General features: G+C 42.9%; 3 protein-coding genes across 4 annotated transcripts in view; 1 reads left to right on the forward strand and 2 right to left on the reverse strand.

The window, feature by feature from the left end:
* Positions 1–6,247: 6,247 nt before the first annotated feature.
* On the reverse strand, positions 6,248–14,786 carry LOC139543648 (follistatin-A-like). 2 transcript variants are annotated; one of them, XM_071349939.1, is made up of 6 exons: positions 13,434–14,786; positions 12,267–12,458; positions 11,780–11,998; positions 10,720–10,944; positions 8,733–8,963; positions 6,248–7,852 (listed from the first exon to the last, which is right to left on the reverse strand). In XM_071349939.1, the coding sequence occupies exons 1-6, from the start codon at positions 13,525–13,527 to the stop codon at positions 7,839–7,841; spliced, it is 975 nt and encodes a 324-aa protein (XP_071206040.1). In that variant the 5' UTR covers positions 13,528–14,786; the 3' UTR covers positions 6,248–7,838. The 2 variants fall into 2 exon arrangements, with proteins under 2 accessions (XP_071206040.1, XP_071206039.1); XM_071349938.1 differs by having other exon boundaries at positions 6,248–7,863.
* A 1,542-nt stretch (positions 14,787–16,328) lies between these two features.
* Positions 16,329–20,543, forward strand: LOC139543649 (molybdopterin synthase catalytic subunit-like). The gene is made up of 6 exons (XM_071349940.1): positions 16,329–16,452; positions 16,584–16,683; positions 16,869–17,016; positions 18,913–19,066; positions 19,345–19,468; positions 20,099–20,543. The coding sequence occupies exons 3-6, from the start codon at positions 16,896–16,898 to the stop codon at positions 20,165–20,167; spliced, it is 468 nt and encodes a 155-aa protein (XP_071206041.1). The 5' UTR covers positions 16,329–16,452; positions 16,584–16,683; positions 16,869–16,895; the 3' UTR covers positions 20,168–20,543.
* Positions 20,274–21,867, reverse strand: part of LOC139543646 (integrin alpha-2-like) — a 31,009-nt gene continuing 29,415 nt past the window's right edge. Inside the window, exon 29 of the mRNA XM_071349937.1 lies at positions 20,274–21,685. Coding sequence (XP_071206038.1) covers positions 21,593–21,685 — 93 coding nt within the window. The 3' untranslated portion in view covers positions 20,274–21,592. The remainder of the gene's footprint in view (positions 21,686–21,867) is intronic.

The following is a 21,867-nucleotide window of genomic DNA, read 5'->3' on the forward strand; positions in this document are numbered from 1 at the left end:
ATTAATAAATGTAAATGACAAAAAGTGATCCATGGGGTGTTATGGAATTGTGCTCTGTGTTAGCTCACCTTATAAACAAGATTTTAAACTGGGTGGTTCGAGCCCTGAATGCTGATTGGCTGACAGCTGTGGTATATCAGACCGTATACCATGGCTATGACAAAACATTTCTTTTTTTTCTGCTCTATTTACGTTGGTAACCAGTTCATAATAACAACAAGGTACCTCAGGGGTTTGTGATATATGGCCAATATACCACGGCTAAAGGCTTCGTTGCGTCATGCCTAATTGCTTAATTATAGTACATTTATGCCTAAAACCTAAGTTCCCAGCTTTAAATAAACAAATAGATATCGCTGTGGCCCCTACTACAGTACAACACGGACATCCTTGTTGCAAAACTTTGGGTCAACGTGACCCAACTAACTGTCCATGTTGTACTAGACGTTTGCTCAACTAATGGCCCTAATGAAAGAGAAGCAGCAGCATTCCTTCAATCTTTCATCTCTTCATTTAGAGAGGCTGATTGTATATGGGATCAGTGAGGCATGCACGCATACTCACTCTTATGGGACATATTAGCCCATATTCACAAAGTGTCTCAGGATCATCTTTGCTTTTTCGATCATAATTATATGGACAGCGGGGACCTGATGTCCTGATCCTAGATTAGTGCTGGTACACTGGGACGCTTTCTGAATACGAAGGTTTATTGTCATGAATCTTGCCCTGGAGAAAGAACTGAGCGATTCCCGTGAGATGGTACAGCTGCAAAATCCAAATTGGCTATATTCAAAAAATGTATTAAAAATGTTGGTCTAAATTTAAGGTTAGGATTTGGCAAAAGGGATAGCAGTGTGGTTAAAGTTAGGGTTTTATGACTTTGTGGCTGTGCCAGCTGGGGACCACTCTACAGAGCTGCCTCCAGTGTAAGATTCATGACAAGAAATGCCAACCTGCTCTGAATACGGGCCATTGTGTGCACTTTGAAACGTGATCACAGGGAAGGGAAGTCAGAGAGGGGACTTGTATGTGTTTTCAGCTCATTTTAACATCCTTTTCACATTTCCAGAGGATACCTTTTCTCGGTCCCTGTCAGATATAAAAGGCCAATGGGAAAAGTGTCCGTCGGGCCAAAGACTGCAGCCGGGGACTACCGCCAGTCCGCTGACCATATTTTCTGCTAATTGATGAATTCTTTTTTTTGCTGCATGTAGATTTTTGGTTTCAAAGTAATTTTTGCCCTATGGTGGGGTTATGGGAAGGCACAAGCTACAGACAATGAATCCAATTGCATTTTATCGATGGCAGTTTGAACGCACGGAAACGTGACAAGATCCTGAGGCCCATTTTCATGCCACTCATCCGCCGCCATCACCTCATGTTTCAGCATAATAATGCACGGCCCCATGTCGCAAGGATCCGTACACAATTCCTGGAAGCTGAACATTTCCCAGTTCTTCCATGGCCTGCATACTCACCAGACATGTCACCCATTGAGCATGTTTGGGATACTCTGGATCGAAGTGTTCGACAGCGTGTTCCAGTTCCCGCAAATATCCATTGACTTCGCACAGCCATTGAAGAGGAGTGGGACAACATTCCACAGGCCACGATCAACAGCCTGATCAACTCTATGTGAAGGAGATGTGTCACGCTGCATGAGGCAAGTGGTGGTCACACCAGAAACTGACTGGTTTTCTGATTCACGCCACTATTTTTTTTTAAGTTATCTGTGACCAACAGATGCATATCTGTAATCCCAGTCATGTGAAATCCATAGATTAGAGTTTAATGAATCTATTTCAATTGACTGATTTACTTTAATGAACTATAACTCAGTAAAATAATTTTGTTCAGTGTATATTGATTTAACCGGACTAACAGGTTGTTACATAAATCTAATTTCAACATATTCATCAGAACTACAGTACCAGTCAAAAGTTGGAACACACCTACTCATTCAAGGGTTTTTCTTTATTTTTACTATTTTCTACATTGTAGAATAATAATGAAGACATCAAAACTATGAAATAACACATATGGAATCATGTTGTAACCAAAAAAGTGTCAAACAAAACAAAATAGATTTTAGATTTTAGATTCTTAGAAGTAGCCACCCTTTGCCTTGATAACAGCTTTGCACACTCTTGGCATTCTCTTAACCAGCTTCACCTGGAATGCTTTTCCAACAGTCTTGAAGGAGTTCCCACATATGCTGAGCACTTGTTGGCTGCTTTTCCTTCACTCTGCGGTCCAACTCATCCCAAACCATCTCAATTGGGTTGAGGTCGGGTGATTGTGGAGGCCAGGTCATCTGATGCAGCACCCCATCACTGCTTGGTCAAATAGCCCTTACAGGTGTGTTGGGTCATTTTCCTGTTGAAAAACAAATGATAGTCCCACTAAGCGCCAACCAGATGGGATGGCGTATTGCTGCAGAATGCTGTGGTAGCCATGCTGGTTGAGTGTGCCTTCAATTCTAAATAAATCACAGGCAGTGTCACCAGCAAAGCAGCCCCACACCATCACACCTCCTCCTCCATGCTTCACGGTGGGAACCACACATGCGGAGATCATCCATTCACCTACTCTACGTCTCACAAAGACACAACGGTTGGAACCAAAAATCTCAAATTTGGACTCATCAGACCAAAGGACACATTTCCACCGGTCTAATGTCCATTGCTCGTGTTTCTTGCCCCAAGCAAGTCTCTTCTTCTTATTAGTGACCTTTAGTAGTGGTTTCTTCGCAGAAATTCACCCATGAAGGCCAGATTCACACAGTCTCCTCTGAACAGTTGATGTTGAGATGTGTCTGTTACTTGAACTCTGTGAAACATTTATTTGGGCTGCAATGTAAGGTACAGTTAACTCTAATGAACTTACCCCCTGCAGCAGAGGTAACTCTGGGTCTTCCTTTCCTGTGGCGGTCCTCATGAGAGCCAGTTTCATCATAGCGCTTGATGGTTTTTGTGACTGCATTTGAAGAAACTTTCAAAGTTCTTGAAATGTTCCGTATTGATTGACCTTCATGTCTTAAAGTCATGATGGACTGTCGTTTCTCTTTGCTTATTTGAGCTGTTCTTGCCATAATATGGACTTGGTCTTTTACCAAATAGGGCTATCTTCTGTATACCACCCCTACCTTGTCACAACACAACTGATTGGCTCAAACGCATTAAGAAGGAAAGAAATTCTACACATTAACTTTTAACAAGGCACACCTGTTAATTGAAATGCATCCCAGAGGACTACCAAATGAAGTTGTTTGAGAGAATGCCAAGGGTGTGCAAAGCTGTCATCAAGGCAAAGGGTGGCTACTTTGAAGAATCTCAAATATGAAATATATTTTGATTTGTTTAACACTTTTTTGGTTACTACATGATTCCATGTGTTATTTCATAGTTTTGATGTCTTCACTATTGTCAACGTCACTGTTTCAACGTCATGCCATCAATCTAAATAAAGAGTTATATTGGTATAAAATGTGAAGCCATAGTCCAACAATTTTTGCCTGAACATTGACTTCATGTCAACACATTTAGCTTCCATACTCATTTGCGTAGACTACCTAAAAAACAATAGCCGGTTGAAAGTAAGTCCTCTAAATTTTCTTACACAAGTTGTATGTGAAAGTTTATTCGGAGTAAGGTTGGCTTTATGTAAGCTACATTGGCATCTGATTTGCCCAATTGGACCCCATCAACTCAAAGGGAAGCTAGGTATACTATAATTCATCCATGGTTGATTTGATCTTTGGAAGTTTAGAATGTTTATTGTAACAACATAGGCAGGCAAACGACAGGTCAAGGCAGGCAGGGGTCAATAATCCAGAGTAGTGGGGCCAAGGTACAGGACGGCAGGCCAGCCCAAGGTCAGGTCAGGCAGAGGTCGGTATAATCCAGAGTAGGGGCAAAGGTACCAGACGGCAGGCAGGCTCAGCGTCAGGACAGGCAAGGGTCAAAACCAGGAGGACGAGGAAAAAGAGAGACTGGGGAAAGCAGGAGCTGAGACAACCCGCTGGTTGACTTGAACAAACAAGACAAACTGTCAACAGACAGACAGAAAACACAGGTATAAATACACAGGGGATAATGGGGAAGATGGGCGACACCTGGAGGTGGGTGGAGACAAGCACAGAGACAGGTGAAACAGATCAGGGCGTGACAAAAACAAGGACATTTCTTAGTGACCCCAAACTTTTTAACAGTAGTGTACATCTGATGATTATGTTGAAATTCAATTGATGTAACAACCTGTTAGTCAGGTTAAGTCAAAAATATTAAGTTGAAGTTTTACCCTAATTTCAATGTTTACAACGCTGGTTGAAATTAGATGAAAACAGTACTAGTTGATTACTTTTTTCAAATCCAGTGTATTTTCCACATTGATTCCATTTCACAATACGTCGACAAATTGCGTTGATTCAACCAGTGTGTGCCCAGTGGGACAGTACTGTTTCAATTTCAATAGATCCCCAGTGTTACTTCATTCCTTTCTCAGAGTGTATAAGTGGTAGCGTACACTCTGTGCTGTGATGTGCTCCCAGCTCCCAGCCAGCCCCCTGCCCTGCGGGGACCTGCTGTGACTGACTGATACAGTCCTTTTCCACAGAAAGCTACACATTTTCACACGTTTCTATTGAACTCCTAAGAGGAGCTCAGCAGGGGTCTATAGCGTGTCCGGTTGGGTCTGTCTGTCAGGGCTAGTGGGGTCGGGTCTAGTCTGTCAGGGCTACAGGGGTCTGTCTGTGAACAGGAAAGAGGAAAGGATTCATATAACACACTCATCCGGTCCGTCTAACTAGACTAGTCCAAAAAGGTCCCCCGTTTCTGGCAGACTGCATTGTGTGTGGGCAGCACTTTGAGCACCCCGTCAAGCACTGTTACCGTCTAACACTTTTCGTATGAAACTTCAGCCACACCTCCTTTTTTGAGTCATTGGTTCCCTCTCTCTCTCTCTCTCTCTCTCTCTCTCTCTCTCTCTCTCTCTCTCTCTCTCTCTCTCTCTCTCTCTCTATGCCTGTCTGTCTCTCTGGCTATCTGTCTCTCTCTCTGTCTGCCTCTCTTTCTCCCCCTCTCTCTTTCTCCCCTCTCTATCTCGCGCCCTCCCTCCCTCCCTCAAAATGTCCTCTTCTCCTATTAAAAACAGGCATGACATTCTGCAATCCTTTTTCATTGTCTACTGTATGTGCAATCCAAATACAAGTCCCTATATAAATATGTGTCTGATCATTTCTAGGACTTTATAATCTATGAAAGTAACTTAAGTGATGAGTCACTGGTTCTCAGTGCAACCTTCCAGGTTTTGCTTTTCATGCTGTGCCAAGGTCAGGACAGGAGAGAAGAGAGAGAGTAACCTCACCTCTGATGCCACCATGGGAAATTCTCCCACTCAGCTCAGCCTCGGCTCAGACTGTCGCATCAGCATTTCCATAATGTTGTTATATTAGCAGTGTGGACTCCCAAGCCCAGGCAGCATTTTCCAAAAAAGACAGACAAGGACCAGTCCCGGCACACACAGTACGATTAGGATCGCATTTACTGCTGCTGAAATGTGATTAGATGAGAGTCTCGGGTTCAGATCCAAGGCAGAGCAGGGAGAGGGATGGAGAGGAGGAGAGCTGCTGGGCTGGTTCATGTCTGCTGGACCCTGATGCCCCCGATCTCTCTCTCTCTCTCTCTCTCTCACACACACACACACACACACACACACACACACACACACACACACACACACACACACACACACACACACACACACACACACACACACACACACACACACACACACACACACACACACACACACACACACACACACACACACACACACACACACAGGGGGAGAGAGAGAGACCGAGACCAAACACAACAACTTAGCACAGAAGCTAAGTCAGCTTTTCACACGGCTGGGGAAACGATGCCAAACAAGCTTCAGTCGATCAGCCACAAGTTTTATCTACCGGTTTAAATATGGCTGCGACTGAGTGACACAGTTCTGTCCTGCACATGGAGATAAATACAGTATCTATCTATGTGGTCCTTCAGCACAAGTAACATATAACACTCAGGTAGTGGAGGACTGAGGAGAGGAAATGACTGACTGACTGTCTGGCTGTGATTGTATTAATGCAAATCTGATGATGATGTAGAACACTGGACTGGATTGACTACACAGGAGAGGAGAAGTAGGTATTCGTTTTGTGTCGTGTGTGTGTAAATGGTAGACAAAGCGAAACAAGTTTGAGGGAAAAAATGATTTTATTCTTTACTCTCTTGCCCTGTACAAATATCATCATCATAGCTATTATGTACATTTAACATTCACATAAAAAATACAAAACTATATATTTATGACTGAATCTCTAGTCAACATAATATAACAAAATAGACCAAGGTTTATTCATCGATATTTATCCCCACTGTAAATTTAGCAGCTGCTATCTTCTGAAAACAGATTTCTGTCTTGGACAAACAGGTAGTAAATTTACCGCAGCAGTTAAGTCATATGAATATACCCCAAAGTGTGAGGAAATACAACATGCTCAAGTGTGATATATTGTATGTGATGAACATTGTGTGGTAAATTGCATTTACTTGGCTCAGAGGGAGTGATATCAATTCAATAATTGACCGCACTGAAAAACATTGGCAAATCAAAGTGCACAAGAGTATCAATGGCACATTATGAAATATGAAAAACAAAAATATTGTCAACTCAAAAATGAAAAATTAAATGATTCCTACTCAGATGTTGTATAAAACATAAGACATATACATTGTTTCAGTCACAGTATTCTCCATCCTCTTCCCCATAATGCACAAAGGCTATTACATATCTGAAGGGAAAGAGACAATTGACTAAAAGTATTGGTATATGCACTGTACTGGGACTAGAACGGGTAACTTTTGTTCAACAAAAACTAGACAAAGCCATTTTGGTCAGCTTTGAGTTGTAAACAAAACCAGGGCCTTTCTCTCACAAGGGTATGTACATCAGTGAGCAAAAAGTTCTCAATAAAATAAAATCCTAATCTTTTCCCACGACAAGCAGATGTGTACAGCTCAGATAGAGAATTGCGTGACAGGGGTTTACATGAGAAGAACATCAATGTGGGTAGCATTGCACCTTAAATAAATAATACACTTTCTCTTTGGATAAAATGCAAGAGACAAAGGGTATACAGTAAGACAGACTGACACTGTAAATGTATAAATAATAATCAACACAATATATAAATACATACAAGTAAACAACACGCAGACGTTTTGAAATATACGATTGCTTAGTTCCTCTTCTCTTCCGAGGTCCGGTTTCCCAAAAGCATCTTCAGGCTAAGTTCATGGTTAGAGCCACAGGATCTTAGCCTTAAGATGCATTTGGGAAACTGGGCTCAGCACAATAAATAATCATACACTTTATGTACAGTATGAACAGTATTCTGTGGCTGACCTGAAACACCGTTCCTCTATTATGAATGTTTATCATCCGGTCTGTGTTGGAGGACGTATTGATTGAGGAAATTCCTAGTATTCCTGCTCTTTTTCCTCCTCCTTCTTCGTCCTCCTCTTCCTCAAAGTTCCGTGTCTGATGATGAACATATGGAGGAACAAATGGTTCGCCTGCTGTTGCATCAGTGGACGTAACAACAGCACAGAATCTCACTGCAAAACATTTAGCTCCTTTTCCTTGACTTGATTCACTGGCGGTCTTCTTCTCCCGTGTGGGACATGAAGCAAGGTGATTCTGGTTATCATAGAAGCTGGGTCCTGGGAGGCTGACACGCTGGGCAGGGCAGTGGTGGTCGTGGTGGTGGATGAGGGTTAGTTGGCTCAGTGGTTTAAACCTGGTTTAAACCTGAAAATAGAGAGAACAGAACAGAGCTCATATACTCATCCTTACAGTACAATATAATACAACTTAAAAATCTGCTCTGAAACTCTGCTTTCAGCTGATGCACAAGACGGGACTGGGACTTATCCCATTTCTGCAAAGGACCACCCTGTTAGTGTGGTATTTGCCCTTTAAAAATATTTATCTTCAAAACAAACATCCACAGGCAGATGTAGTCAAAACCCCATCCAAAAAACAACCCATCCAAAACCCAGTCCTCATAATCCACATGCTGAAATAATTTAATCACAGCAACATTACTGTTTACTGTTTACAGGAGAAATGCAAGGCATTGTGGTAATTATAGGAAGGATACACTGAGAGACATTCATCCATGTTTTGAATTAATCAAACATCACGGGAACAATAGAATAACAGTCACTTTATGAGGTGGTCGGTCATAAGGTCCGCCTTTCCATTGTATCTTAACCTCATCCCCAGGCTGATTTCTTCCACAGAGAGAGATTAAGACTACATTATCATACGTGTACAAGCAAGTTATTTTTTGTGCAAGTGACTTTGCCACAATCGGCACACTAAGACAACTTTAACATAACATCACATTGTGAAAATAGAATGAGGGATGGGATGGAGTTATTTTTATCCTAACTTCCACTTAAGTAAAATGTTAACTTAGTAATGCATTGATGTTACTTAGGATTTTCCCCTCGATGATGACCTTGGGTAAACATTTGTGTAAACTGACTGGGGAAATGCATGTATTGGAGTTGGAGCCACTTTCTCCTAAATTCTCAATGGATGCGTCGCTCTGGACGAAAGTAGTGCACTATATACAGAGTAGGGTGCCATTTCAAATGCAACCGTATACTTACAGTTGCAGGATCCTGAGTGTTTGACCTCCAGGAGGCGCTGCTGAGCACAGGCGGCCTGCCTCATGGAACACTCGCTGGGGTAGGTGTTGTTGTCACTGGCGCACACACTCTCGGCTTGCCGACTCTCTGGACACGCTTCGTCACACACGGAGCAGCGTCCGCGGCCGCTCGCTTCATCCCACAGACAACTCTTTGCTCCCCGACACACAATGTCCTCACATGACATGGCGTCTGGAGAGGAGACCCACACAGAGAGCATCAGACACTATTGTTACACTCCCTCACAGGCCCAGGCCAGTGCAGATCCATTTCTGACTCAAACAGACAGTATGATTCTGTTGATGGCGCCTATAGACTTAGTGCCCTGCCTGTGTGAATTAGAACGGACAGAACAGACACATTTTCTGATGCTTAGTAGACCTACTACTCCAGTATAATCTGACAAAGGTCTTTGTGACCGAAAGCTTGGCACATCAAAGCACTAAAATCTTCATCGATCTACAGTACCAGTCAAAAGTTTGGACACACCTACTCATTCAAGTATTTTTTTAAATTTTAATTTGTTTTACTATTTTCTACATTGTAGAATAATAGTGAAGACATCAAAACTATGAAATAACACATATGGAATCATGTAGTAGCCAAAAAAGTGTCAAACAAAACAAAATATATTTTAGATTCTTCAAATAGCCACCATTTGCCTTGATGACAGCTTTGCACACTCTTGGCCTTCTCTCAACCAGCTTCACCTGGAATGCTTCTCCAACAGTCTTGAAGGAGTTTCCACATACACTTGTTGGCTGCTTTTCCTTCACTCTGCGCTCCAACTCATCCCAAACCATCTCAATTGGGTTGAGGTTGGGTGATTGTGGAGGCCAGGTCATCTGATGCAGCGCTCCATCACTCTCCTGCTTGGTCAAATAGCCCTTACACAGCCTGGAGGTGTGTTGGGTCATTGTCCTGTTGAAAAACAAATGATAGTCCCGCTAAGCGCAAACCAGATGGGATGGTGTATCGTTGCAGAATGCTGTGGTAGCCATGCTGGTTAAGTGTGCCTTGAATTCAAAATAAATCACAGACAGTGTCACCAGCAAAGCAGCTACACAATCACACCTCCTCCTCCATGCTTCACAGTGGGAACCACACATGCGGAGATCATCCGTTCACCTACTCTACGTTTCACAAAGACATGACGGTTGGAACCAAAAATCTCAAATTTGGACTCATCAGACCAAAGGACAGATTTACACCGGTCTAATGTCCATTGCTCGTGTTTCTTGGCTCAAGCAAGTCTCTTCTTATTACTGGAATCCTTTGGTAGTGGTTTCTTTACAGCAATTCGACCATGAAGAACTGATTCACACAGTCTCCTCTGAACAGTTGATGTTGAAATGTAACTGTTACTTGAACTCTGTGAAGCATTTATTTGGGCTGCAGCAGAGGTAACTCTTGGTCTTCCTTTCCTGTGGCGGTCCTCATGAGAGCCAGTTTCATCATAGAGTTTTTTGTGACTGCACTTAAAGAAACATTCAAAGTTCTTGACATTTTCCAGATTGACTGACCATCTTGTCTTAAAGTAATGATTGACTGTCGGCTGATTGGCTCAAAAACATTAAGAAGGAAAGAAATTCCACTAATTAACTTTTAACAAGGTATACCTGTTAATTGAAATGCATTCCAGGTGACTACCTCATGAAGCTGGTTGAGAGAATGCCAAGAGTGTGCAAAGCTGTCATCAAGGCAAAGGTGGCTACTTTGAAGAATCTCAAATATAAAATATATTTTGATTTGTTAAATACTTTTTTGGTTACTACATGATTCCATATGTGTTATTTCATAGTTCTGATGTTCTCACTATTATTCTACAATGTAGAAAATAATAAAAATAAAGAAAAACCCTTGAATGAGCAGGTGTGTCCAAAGTCCATTCTACAACGGATGTATCAACTTCACGTACAACTCCACATATTGACGCTCTAGTACTTACCAACGCATTTCCCTTCGTAGGCCACACCAATGGACCTTCCCAAGATGCATGTGGCTCTCCTCAGGTGGCAGGAGCTGGCGTAAACAACACCATCGTTCCCACACAGGTACTGGTCTGGTGACGTCACTTCTGGACACTGGTGATTACATGTCACACAGTAGGCGTTATTCGTCTGGTCCACGACACACGACGCGCTACCGGGACAGCGGACTCCATGACATGTCTCTGTGGATGGAAACACGCACACACAGACAGAAACATTTAGAGGCATGACTGACATATGTGACACTGTTCATGATATGTGAACCATTCAATTACACACAATAAGATCATTTCATTTCACCAATCTCAGATCACGCCAGGTGAGTATTCACTCACATGTGATGTTTGTTTTTACCTTGCTGCTATAGAGCAGTCATATATAAGCTTTCCTTACTGCCCAAGTTTGACTTAGCCTATGTGTGAAGTCAGATGACAGACTCCGCCTCACACTTCTGGTCTTTTTTTGGACCTGCATAACTCTAAAGTTGTCTAAACCAGCTGTTTCTATGCCCATGCACCAGAACATGTGCTGTGAATCAGGTTGGTACACTAGTCTACAATAGTTGATACTCATCCTTACACACGGTGTGTGCACCGTCTACCAGTGAGTGAGTCCTGGCCCAATTTAGGCAGTGAGCCTAGTAATGCCTAGTCTACTGCCTCCAGGTCATAAACAGTAAGTACAGTAAGCCCCTTGTGCCATACATGGGAAAACAGTCTTTTAATCTAAGCCTGGTATAGTCTCACAAGTCAGACAATTGTTTCCGAAATAATACATATAAGTGAAAGACTGGAAATGGAAGCTAAGTCTGGCTGAAAGTGAGAGCATGTCCTCATTTGACCCTGTATAAATGAACTGGCTGGGTTGCAAAATTCCTGAAACGTTTCCAAAAATTCCCAGAATCAAGAGGGAATAAGCAGGGAGGGATCCTACAACTGGGATACTGTATCTGGAAAACGTAAGAATTTTGGCAAAGTTTTCAGAATTTATCCTACCCTAATCCTGAGAGGGACTTACTGCGGCAGCGCCCGTGATACTGGACCTCCAGGTTGGGATGGTTTCGGCATCGGGCCCTGAGCATGGTGCACTCGTCCCTGTAGGACTTTCCATCGGACCCACAGACGGACCCCTGCCCTGTGACGTTGGAGCAGTCCGGAGCACACACACACCTGGGCTTGTTCCTCTTGTTTATCTTGCATCTCTTCCCAGGACCACAGTCGACGCTGTCGCATGTTTCTGAAATGGATGGATGGATGGTTGGGTGGACGGATGGACGGATGGAGGAACCGGTCATCATACATAATGGGTCCCGTCTGATATAAGGACACATGCCTTTATCAAAACCCATTACTACAGGATACTATGTGGGAGTGATTACTTAACATTACACGCCACACACTTTATAACATGTTGGCGTTTTTTGCAAGAAGTTCCACCAGGTTTCAGAATAATGTTGCACCGCTTGCAATGAGGACATTCATCATCACCACACGCGTTCACTCACCTTTACAAGGTATGCAATTAGGCGCGCCTCCATTGAAGATCATCCACCGGAACAGTGTGCTGTTGGGCACGTCTTCCTCGGTCCATGCCGTGCCCAGACGACCACTCCGGCAGCAGTCCTCCCGGGTCATCCCGGACATGTAGAGCACCTGGCACCGGCCGTTCTTACCCTGCTGCAACCAGCAGTTACCGGCTGGAGAGAGACAGCCCATGTCCAATTCACGTCTCATATCACAGGTATAACGGTAAAGTAGAGCCTTATTTGAGCAGGCTACAGCTTAAACAACACCACATTTCCCCCTATAGCACCCTAGAACTTTGCTCTAAACAAAAAAGTATACATGGATATATATATATGTGTGTGTGTGTGTGTGTGTGTGTGTGTGTGTGTGTGTGTGTGTGTGTGTGTGTGTGTGTGTGTGTGTGTGTGTGTGTGTGTGTGTGTGTGTGTGTGTGTGTGTGTGTGTGTGTGTGTATGTGCGTGCGTGCGTGCGTGCGTGCGTGCGTGCGTGTGTTTAGAGCAAAGTTCTACAATACAGGCTGTGCCAAATGTGTCTGATTGCGTAAAGACCAATAAATCCCAACGCAGCGGGATTTCACCAAAGGACGCACGAGAGGAGCCGCGCGTAACTCCTCCTTGGGACTCACCAGTCCATCTGTCTCAGCTCAGCTCGTAGGACATTGACCCACTTGTAAAGGTATAGGGAGTCATGTTGACCAATCTCCATGTGCAATAGATTCCTTCTTCAGACTACCCACGCGTGATTTTATGATGCATAGCATTTTGCCATGAACTCCATTAGAGCCAACATCTTTTGTTTTAGACACAATCACCAATCGTTTAATACAAAATCACCCATATGTTCTTATGACGTATTTGAAAGATGCATTTACTGAGCTTGGTACCGCGTTTTCTTAGAAAATGTGGTAATTTGGAAGTGGAAAAAACATGAAAGTACATAACTACAACTGAATTCAGTCCAGAAAGTCAGAAACAAAGATATAACTCAAAGTTACGCACCCATGCAGTCGCCTTTCCATTTTGTATGAAATAAGACACTAGGTTGAATGACGGTTCCCATGGACTGATGCACCAAGGACAAATGTCGCCTACAACTTGACCTTAAAAAGTTATGCCATATCACATAATTAATCATAGCATACTCACCCTGGACTTTGTGGTCCTCCATAAAGTGAGTGAACCACATGAAAAGCGCAATCACGCCTTGGCGGAGCTGCGGTGTTTGTAGCATCCTAAACATGAGGACAGAAGGCGGACTGGCGTGAGCGACTAGACGCGCAGCGGAGAAGTTGTGTCTGTGCGCACGTAATGCCAACCCTCAGTGAGTGACTGTCAAACTGTCCGACTCCGTCTCTCTTTTTAAATCTTTAAGGGGGTCTCCCCAAGCAGAATATCTGAAGTGGGCGGTCTTCAAATTGGTGGGGGGTGGAGAGAAAGATATATTTTATAATAGCTTCCCCTTCATCAGGTAGCCTACTGAAGAGCAACTCAATATTAAGCATGCATTAAAGACTGCTTTGGGGGCAGGAGTAGTGACGGTGGAGGTGCGTATAGATATTGGCGCAATGTTGACCAGAGAGGGGATTAATATCAGTCCCGAAATCCCAGAAAATATCGGCTTTTCATTTATCTGACTTTCGTTTATCTGCATGTCCAGCTCTTAGACTTAGCCTCGCAATTAAGTGTTTAACCTTTTTCTTTTCAGGACAACCATGGCTACAAGTAGAACACAAAACAATTTGATATAAGTAGTTGCATTCATGAGTTGTACAAATGTCAATACAAAAATAAGGTATGCCAAAGCAAATACCTGATAAAAAAATGTATGAATGAATATGAATGCTATGTGTATACTGTGTGGAGTTTGAGTTTGTGACAGCAACTATGTGAGCTTATTACAGTATTATAGACAGTATGTCCTGAGATTTTCTGTGACCTTCTATGTAGAAGAACCCCTGAATCACTCTTGTGTAGCGTCATAGAGCGAAACATGTGGTAGTGAGAGTATCATCTTTTCATGAATAGATTTGAATGGTTTGCAGATCAAACCATTCGGACTCCACATACATTTTTGTAAAAAGAGCAAGCCACCGGCGCCTTCGGGACTCTCTCAAACACCGCTCTAGCTCAGCCCCTGTTAATCACACAGACTAATGGATGGTATCTCCCGTTAATCATACAGACTAATGGTTGGCATCGACAGATGTAGAAGAAATATACCAATCCAATGGTACAACCCGGAAGTCTGTAGCTCAAACACACAATGTTTAAAAGAGGTTAGAAGTCCAAAACGTGCAGGCTTTATGGTGGGACTCACACCTTTTTGTTCAGATGTCATAAATTGTAGGCTACCTGTGTCATGACCTGTACAGATACTTGAACACCATGTGATGTATATGTTTCACAGCTCATTTGCTGTTGTTTGCGCCAAAAAATGTGTTGAGTAAAATGTCATACTACCAGCTCAGTTTTAAATTGTCATTCAAATTCATTTGATGCAAAAAATTAAATATTACAAGAGTGATTTCTTGTCAAGCGAGAAATACGAATGCAAATGGAGTTACTGGAATGTGCAGAATTATTTTCCTGTGGGATAGTACCCCCATGCATAGGCTGTGGCCTCAGTTCCAGTTTTGATGCGTTAATCTTTTTAAGTGCTCCATTGCAGTGTGGATAGATGGCGACTAACAGATGATAATAATAGCTGTTAGAATACCACCATTCCAACAATAGATTGGACAGTTGTTTGGCCCTCACTCGCTGGGGTCAAACATATAAATATAGGCTGTCCAATCCCGTCTCCAAAGAGGCTTTTAAAGATAAACGTAATTCGTTACCCAAAGTTGAGCTGCCTGCTGACAGCCTTAGTGTTGCTTGTATATGGATCTTCCCCATATGTCTCAACGCGTCAACAGGTAGCATCTCACGTTGCATTCAAGGTAAACGCTGGAGAATCTCTTCTCAATCGGAAATGACCTTTATATTTCTATGGGGCCGGAGAAATGTATCCACTCTCAAATTAAGAGACAGCTGCTATGGACGCAATTACTTTTTCCATCCATGATATCAACATCGATATCAACATGATATTAATCATAATTTGAGGCTATACAGTGTTTGTTTACATTTACGTTGTATACAAATATTTGAGTAAACAAGCTTATATTGTGGGTTCTGATGGGGTACGACCGTTGAACTAAGCTCAGGAGGCATTTATACGTTATATTCTTCAAGAATCAATTGGTACATGTCATTCATTTCTAAGTCCAAAAATGGATGTGGCAACTGCAGATTGCCCCATTAAATGGTTAATTTGACATTTATAACCTTTTGAAACCGATACACATTAGTACTAGTTTGCATAGGTTAAACCTCAAATAGCAATACCAGAGAAAACATCGTAGTAGAGAGTATGGCATAACAGCTGTGAATGATAGGGGGAAAAATGTGGTTTTAGATTTTCTTTATGGCATCATTTCGGTTTATTTGGGTCTAGCCTACATTTGTAATGTGTTATGGGGACATCTGGTGGCCTGTCTGTTCGTTTTGGGGTGAACGTACACTCCTCCTATTTCCTGCCTTCTAGTCAGCTGACTGCAAGGAGGAGTGAGTGTAACGTAAATATGCATGGCAACAATCTCAATTGTATTACCTCGCGGGCTCGCTCCTGCCTCCTTCTCAAAATCCATTGGAGAAGAAGGTCAGAGGGGCGGGATCTATGGCTATCTCATCCAATGGGGTTTGAGAAGGAGGCGAGGAGAGAGGACGCCAGGAGGTTGCAATTGAGATTCTCCCTTGGTAGTCTACGGGTCTGGAGTCCTGCAGTAGTAACATAGTAGTCTACATTAATTTATCAATGTTGCGGATACAACTTCATTCATGACTACCGAGGTAAGCACAGTTGGCGGTTCAAGAGTTTGTATTTGCCAAAAATAAAACAAGTGGGAAGCAGGATTATTTCAATATTAATCTGAACTGTCAGTGTCTTCATATCTGTCAAAGGTAGGCCTACAGCAATGTGTGTGTTTTTACGTGTTCAATAGGTGTCAGTGTTCTATTTCGCCAAAAGTGCCGAGCTGACGGGACTCAAATCGGAGACGATCAGGGTCGCCTCAGAACTGACGACCGTCGAGCTGTGGCAAGTCCTCGTCAGCAGACACCCCAGGTAAATACGAGACCCTACAAGTTCAATTAGAAGATATCTCATTTAACTCATTACTTTATTAATGTAATGTATTTTCTTTATTCCAAAGACTATCTGCTGTGCGCGATTCAGTTGTTTTGGCTGTGCGACAGGAGTACCTGGCACTTGGGGACGTGCGTGTGAGCCTTAGGGACGGGGATGAGGTTGCTGTCATTCCGCCATTGAGTGGAGGATAAATTAAACATAATTTAGGTAAAAAAATTATTAACATTAACTCTCTTAATCATGGAAGACACGTTCATATTGCATATGCAGTATTGACCTTTTGAATTACTTTGCCTTTAGGTTCAGATTTTTGTCCCCTGCTGTAAATTAGACTACTTTTTCTCACAATCTCCACCAATTTCAATTTAATGTCAAATGTCTGCTTCTTTTAGATTCCTCATCCCTCACTCCTAACCCAGATGGCTGAGGCGGAAGGGGATCCCAGGGATCTCGTTACACTGACACATGACAAACTCTCGGTGGACACAGTGTCAGACTCTGTCACCTGCCCTTCCTGTGGAGCCATCTCCATCTTCATAGGTGGGTAGGGACTGCACACAGCTCAGCTCAACTACTGTTTTATGTCTACTGTTTTACTGACCAATGTAAGGTGTCATGGATATTTCTGTTGAATATAAGGATGATTAAGTAGCATTGAGGGAGTAACCTGTGAGATCTGGATAGCCTCAGACAACAACATTGATGTATACGCTGATTCGGTGCGGGAGTTTATTAGCAAGTGCATTGGGGATGTTGTACCCACGGGGACTATTAAAACCTTCGCCAACCAGAAACCGTGGATTGATGGCAGCATTCGCGCAAAACTGAAAGTGCGAACCACTGCTTTTAATCAGGGCAAGGCGACCGGAAACATGACCGAATACAAACAGTGTAGCTATTCCCTCCGCAAGGCAATCAAACAAGCTAAGCGTCAGTATAGAGACAAAGTAGAGGCGCAATTCAGCTGCTCAGACACGAGACCTATGTGGCAGGGTCTACAGTCAATCACGGATTACAAAAAGAAAACCAGCCCCGTCGCGGACACCGACGTCTTGCTCCCAGACACACTAAACAACTTATTTTCTCGCTTTGAGGACAATACAGTGCCACTGACAAGGCCCACTACCAAAACCTGCGGGATCTCCTTCACTGCAGCCGACGTGAGTAAAACATTTATACGTGTTAACCCTCGCAAGGCTGCCGGCCCAGACGGCCTCAGAGCATGCGCAGACCAGCTGGCTGGTGTGTTTACGGACATATTCAACCAATCCCGATCCCAGTCTGCTGTTCCCACATGCTTCAAGAGGGCCACCATTGTTCCTGTTCCCAAGAAAGCTAAGGTAACTGAGCTAAATGACTACCGCTCCGTAGCACTCACTTCCGTTATCATGAAGTGCTTTGAGAGACTAGTCAAGGACCATATCACCTCAACCCTACCTGACACCCTAGACCCTAGACCAAACGGAAATGGTCCACCCACACAGACAGCGTGGTGAAGAAGGAGCAACAGCGCCTCTTCAACCTCAGGAGGCTGAAGAAATTTGTCTTGTCACCGAAAACACTCACAAACTTTTACAGATGCACATTCGAGAGCATCCTGTCAGGCTGTATCACCACCTGGTACGGCAACTGCTCCGCCCACAACCGTAAGGCTCTCCAGAGGGTAGTGAGGTCTGCACAACGCATCACCGGGGGCAAACTACCTGCCCTCCAGAACACCTACAGAACCCGATGTCACAGGAAGGCCAAAAAGATCATCAAGGACAACAACCACCCGAGCCACTGCCTGTTCACCCCGCTATCATCCAGAAGGCGAGGTCAGTACAGGTGCATCAAAGCTGGGACCGAGAGACTGAAAAACAGCTTCTATCTCAAGGCCATCAGACTGTTGAACAGCCATCACTAACATTGAGTGGCTGCTGCCAACATAGACTCAAATATCTGGCCACTTTAATAATAAAAAATTGGATGTAATAAATGTTTCACTAGTCACTTTAAAAAATGGCACTTTATATAATGTTTACATACCCTACATTACTCATCTCATATGTATATACTGTACTCTAGACCATCTACTGCATCTTGCCTATGCCGCACGGCCATCGCTCATCCATATATTTATATGTACATTTTCTTATTCGTTCCTTTACACTTGTGTGTGTAAGGTAGTTGTTGTGAAGTTGTTAGATTAGTTGTTAGATATTACTGCGCGGTCGGAACTAGAAGCACAAGCGTTTCGCTACACTCGCATTAACATCTTCTAACCATGTGTATGTGACCAATAACATTTGATTTGATTTGAGGCATGTCTAATGGAGGTGGTTCAATGAATGCCTAGATTTTAGTTCAGCAGGCTAACACAGAGTTGTGGCACATAGTATGTTCAGTCCAAGCTGAGGCCATAATGCCAGTGATGATTGTGATTCGTTATTTCAGGGACGACGAGGAACCGTTTCGAAGGGATGAAAGTGGTGCAGCTGGAGTATGAAGCCTACATCCCCATGGCCGAATCAGAACTCAGGAAGATATACACTGACATCAGGGCAAGATGGCCGACTGTCAGGCACATCTGTGTTCATCATCGACTGGGGTGAGCTTCACAAATCTCTTACTGTCTCATTCCTGGTAAACTACCTACCTACCTACCTACCTACCTACCTACCTACCTACCTACCTACCTACCTACCTACCTACCTACCTACCTACCTACCTACCTACCTACACCTACCTACCTACCTACCTACCTACCTACCTACCTAACACTTAGTTACTACTAGTTACTACTGTATGTCGGACTATAGGTGGGGGAACTGTAAAACTAACTATAGGATAACTATGCTATAAGACATGTCTTCTTTTATTTTCCAGGGTGGTGCCTGTGACGGAGGCCAGTGTGATCATCGGCATCTCGTCTCCTCACCGAGGGGACTCTCTGGAGGCAGTGCAGTACTGTATAGATAGCCTGAAAGCCACCGTGCCCATATGGAAGAAGGTAAGCAGGACCTGATCATGTAGTTAGAGACGGATAAGCGAAGAAGGTTTCCTATTGCTATTACTGAAATGCCACGTGAACACAGTGTCGTTTCTGTAGTCGCTATTGTTACTGCACAGGTATCAATTCAACTTGTTTTGAAAGTGTTTACTAAATGTATGTATGGGTACGATGTAGTACAGAATGGTCACAAGACATAGGGTAATCATTGAAGGGATACTTCAGGATGCTGGCAATGAAGCACTTTATCTACCTTCCCCAGAGTCAGATGAACTCTCATCTGACTCTGGGGAAGTAGATTAGGGGTTCGTTGCCAACATTCTGAAGTATCCCTTCAATGATTACCCTATGTCTTGTGACCATTCTGTACTACATTGTACCCATACATACATTTAGTAAACACTTTCAATTAAGTTGCTCATATACCTGTGCAGTAACAATGTAATTACTATACTTCACTGCCAAAATCCCGAAGTTTAACTTTAAGAGTTGTGTGAACTTCCACAACTTAACTGATCGTTGTCAAGTGACTCAGTCACATGGCTGCAGAGCCTGTCTGGAGACAGTTTGAATTAGTGCAATTAGTTCCACAGGAAGCTAATGCCGGGGGATGTTTTCTGTCTTTGGTAGGAGGTGTATGAAGCTGACGAGTCCTGTTGGAAAGAGAACAAAGAGTGCCAGTGGACATGCCAGAGTTGACCTCTAACCTCATCTAGGAGCTTTTTTTATGCCAAATATTAGGTCATACACACTGTATCCGTTTTTTTAAAGCTGTCCCTAATACAAAAATTAAGTCAGTCACACCTTGATGTACGTAAAGTTTTAATGAAATAAAATGTACCATCAGTATATATACACAACACTTTCAAACTTTTGAATGCTATAAAATGTTAATGAAAGAAGTGGCATGTGTACCCGTTGAAAATATATCTGGAAAAATATCAGTGCAACATTTCTTCTCGTAAACATTCTCTCAGAGAGTTTAGTCTTTGCTACTGTGCCGTATCTTACACTAAGCTTCTCTTTTCTCTCAATCACGATACAGTAACTTTACCAATAAACAAATGAACCAGTACACGCTTCTAATATTGTATTTATACTTTTGCTGTGTAGGGAATAAGTAAAACACTTTTTCAAATTGATGACAATGTATCTGAATGATACATATTTCGTGTTTTAAATCGCACAATAAATATTCTCATTTTCTACACATTCAATAACTGCCTTTTGCTCTGATGTCGCAACATTTATTTTATATTAATCTGTTCTGAATACAGTGTATATTCTAAAGACAGTGTCTTCACAGTTGTGTGGCTGGGGTGCGGTAACTATACAGTGTTGTCTCTGTGAAACAGTGACTGAGATACTCAGAGGCAGGAAGTGCATCAGTGTAAGTAGGAAAGAAGGGTTGTGGAGTCTGTTCAAATGTTGATATTAAGTACGTTTCTCTTTCACAAATAAAAAAGGATGCCACAGCATCAATATAATGTCAAACCCCTCCCATTGCAAAGTAAAACACTGAGAATGCCAAATGCCAACATATGATAACCATGTCGATTTGTCTATAATCTCTTATGCGTAGGCTATTGTCCATATCCATTTAATAGGCTATTTATAATATACTACTGTGCTTTCCAACCAATTGCACAGTAAATTGCACAGTAACATCCATAGATATGTCAAATGACTATACACAAGCTTCTTATCCAACAATAGGCCTAAGCCTATGACTTAAAAGCAACAATGATTTGAACAAAAATAAACCAGTACCCAAGTATGAATTCAGCAAGTAAAAATGCACCGTAGATGATTTACTTTCCTATAAAGGACCCAAGATGGCCGACATAAATGGGGTCTTTGTTTGGATGTGTTTGATGGTCAGAGGGTCAATGTCTTTCTGCTCGCTCAAAACAATCCGTTCACTTCACAACTCAAACCATTTGAAACCCAACCAGACAGCCCTTTCCACTAACAAGCCCTTGGGTTCAATATGTATGTACAATTCATGTTTGTTCAGTTGTTGTTTGTGTGTGGTTTGTGTGTGGTTGTGGTCCGTCGGTCATGTGTTCTCAGTCTGTAGGCACATTGTAGTTTCCGAGATGGGTTCTTTCCCGTGCCTGGTTCTCACGCTGCTGTGTTCTCCAGTCCCTCGTTCTCTGCCTCATCCTCCTCAGTGTTCTGCATCAGCTGCTTGTACTTTCTCCGGAAGAAGCCAAACTGGGGGAGAGGAAGAGAGCGAAAGAGAGAGACAGAGAGAGGAAGAGAGAGACCGAGAGGGAGAGAGCGAGGCACACAGACGTAAGAGATGACGTGGTAGTACTTCTTGGTCGTGGTAGGATAAGCTCAGAGCATCTGCTGTTAAGAGAGTTTCACAGCAGTAAAGTCGACAAAAGACTGAC

This window comes from Salvelinus alpinus, chromosome 18 (assembly GCF_045679555.1).
Source record: "Salvelinus alpinus chromosome 18, SLU_Salpinus.1, whole genome shotgun sequence".
Taxonomy (NCBI): Eukaryota; Metazoa; Chordata; class Actinopteri; order Salmoniformes; family Salmonidae; genus Salvelinus; species Salvelinus alpinus.

Coding starts and splice junctions, on each gene's coding strand:
- LOC139543649 (XM_071349940.1), top strand. CDS start 16,896: ATGGCTGAGGCGGAAGGGGATCCCAGGGATCTCGTTACACTGACACAT. Junction 19,067..19,344: donor TGTGTTCATCATCGACTGGG/GTGAGCTTCACA, acceptor TTTATTTTCCAG/GGTGGTGCCTGTGACGGAGG. Junction 19,469..20,098: donor CCGTGCCCATATGGAAGAAG/GTAAGCAGGACC, acceptor TGTCTTTGGTAG/GAGGTGTATGAAGCTGACGA.
- LOC139543648 (XM_071349938.1), bottom strand. CDS start 13,527: ATGTTTAGGATGCTACAAACACCGCAGCTCCGCCAAGGCGTGATTGCG. Junction 12,459..13,433: donor GGAGGACCACAAAGTCCAGG/GTGAGTATGCTA, acceptor GTCTCTCTCCAG/CCGGTAACTGCTGGTTGCAG. Junction 8,964..10,719: donor CTACGAAGGGAAATGCGTTG/GTAAGTACTAGA, acceptor TCTCCTCTCCAG/ACGCCATGTCATGTGAGGAC.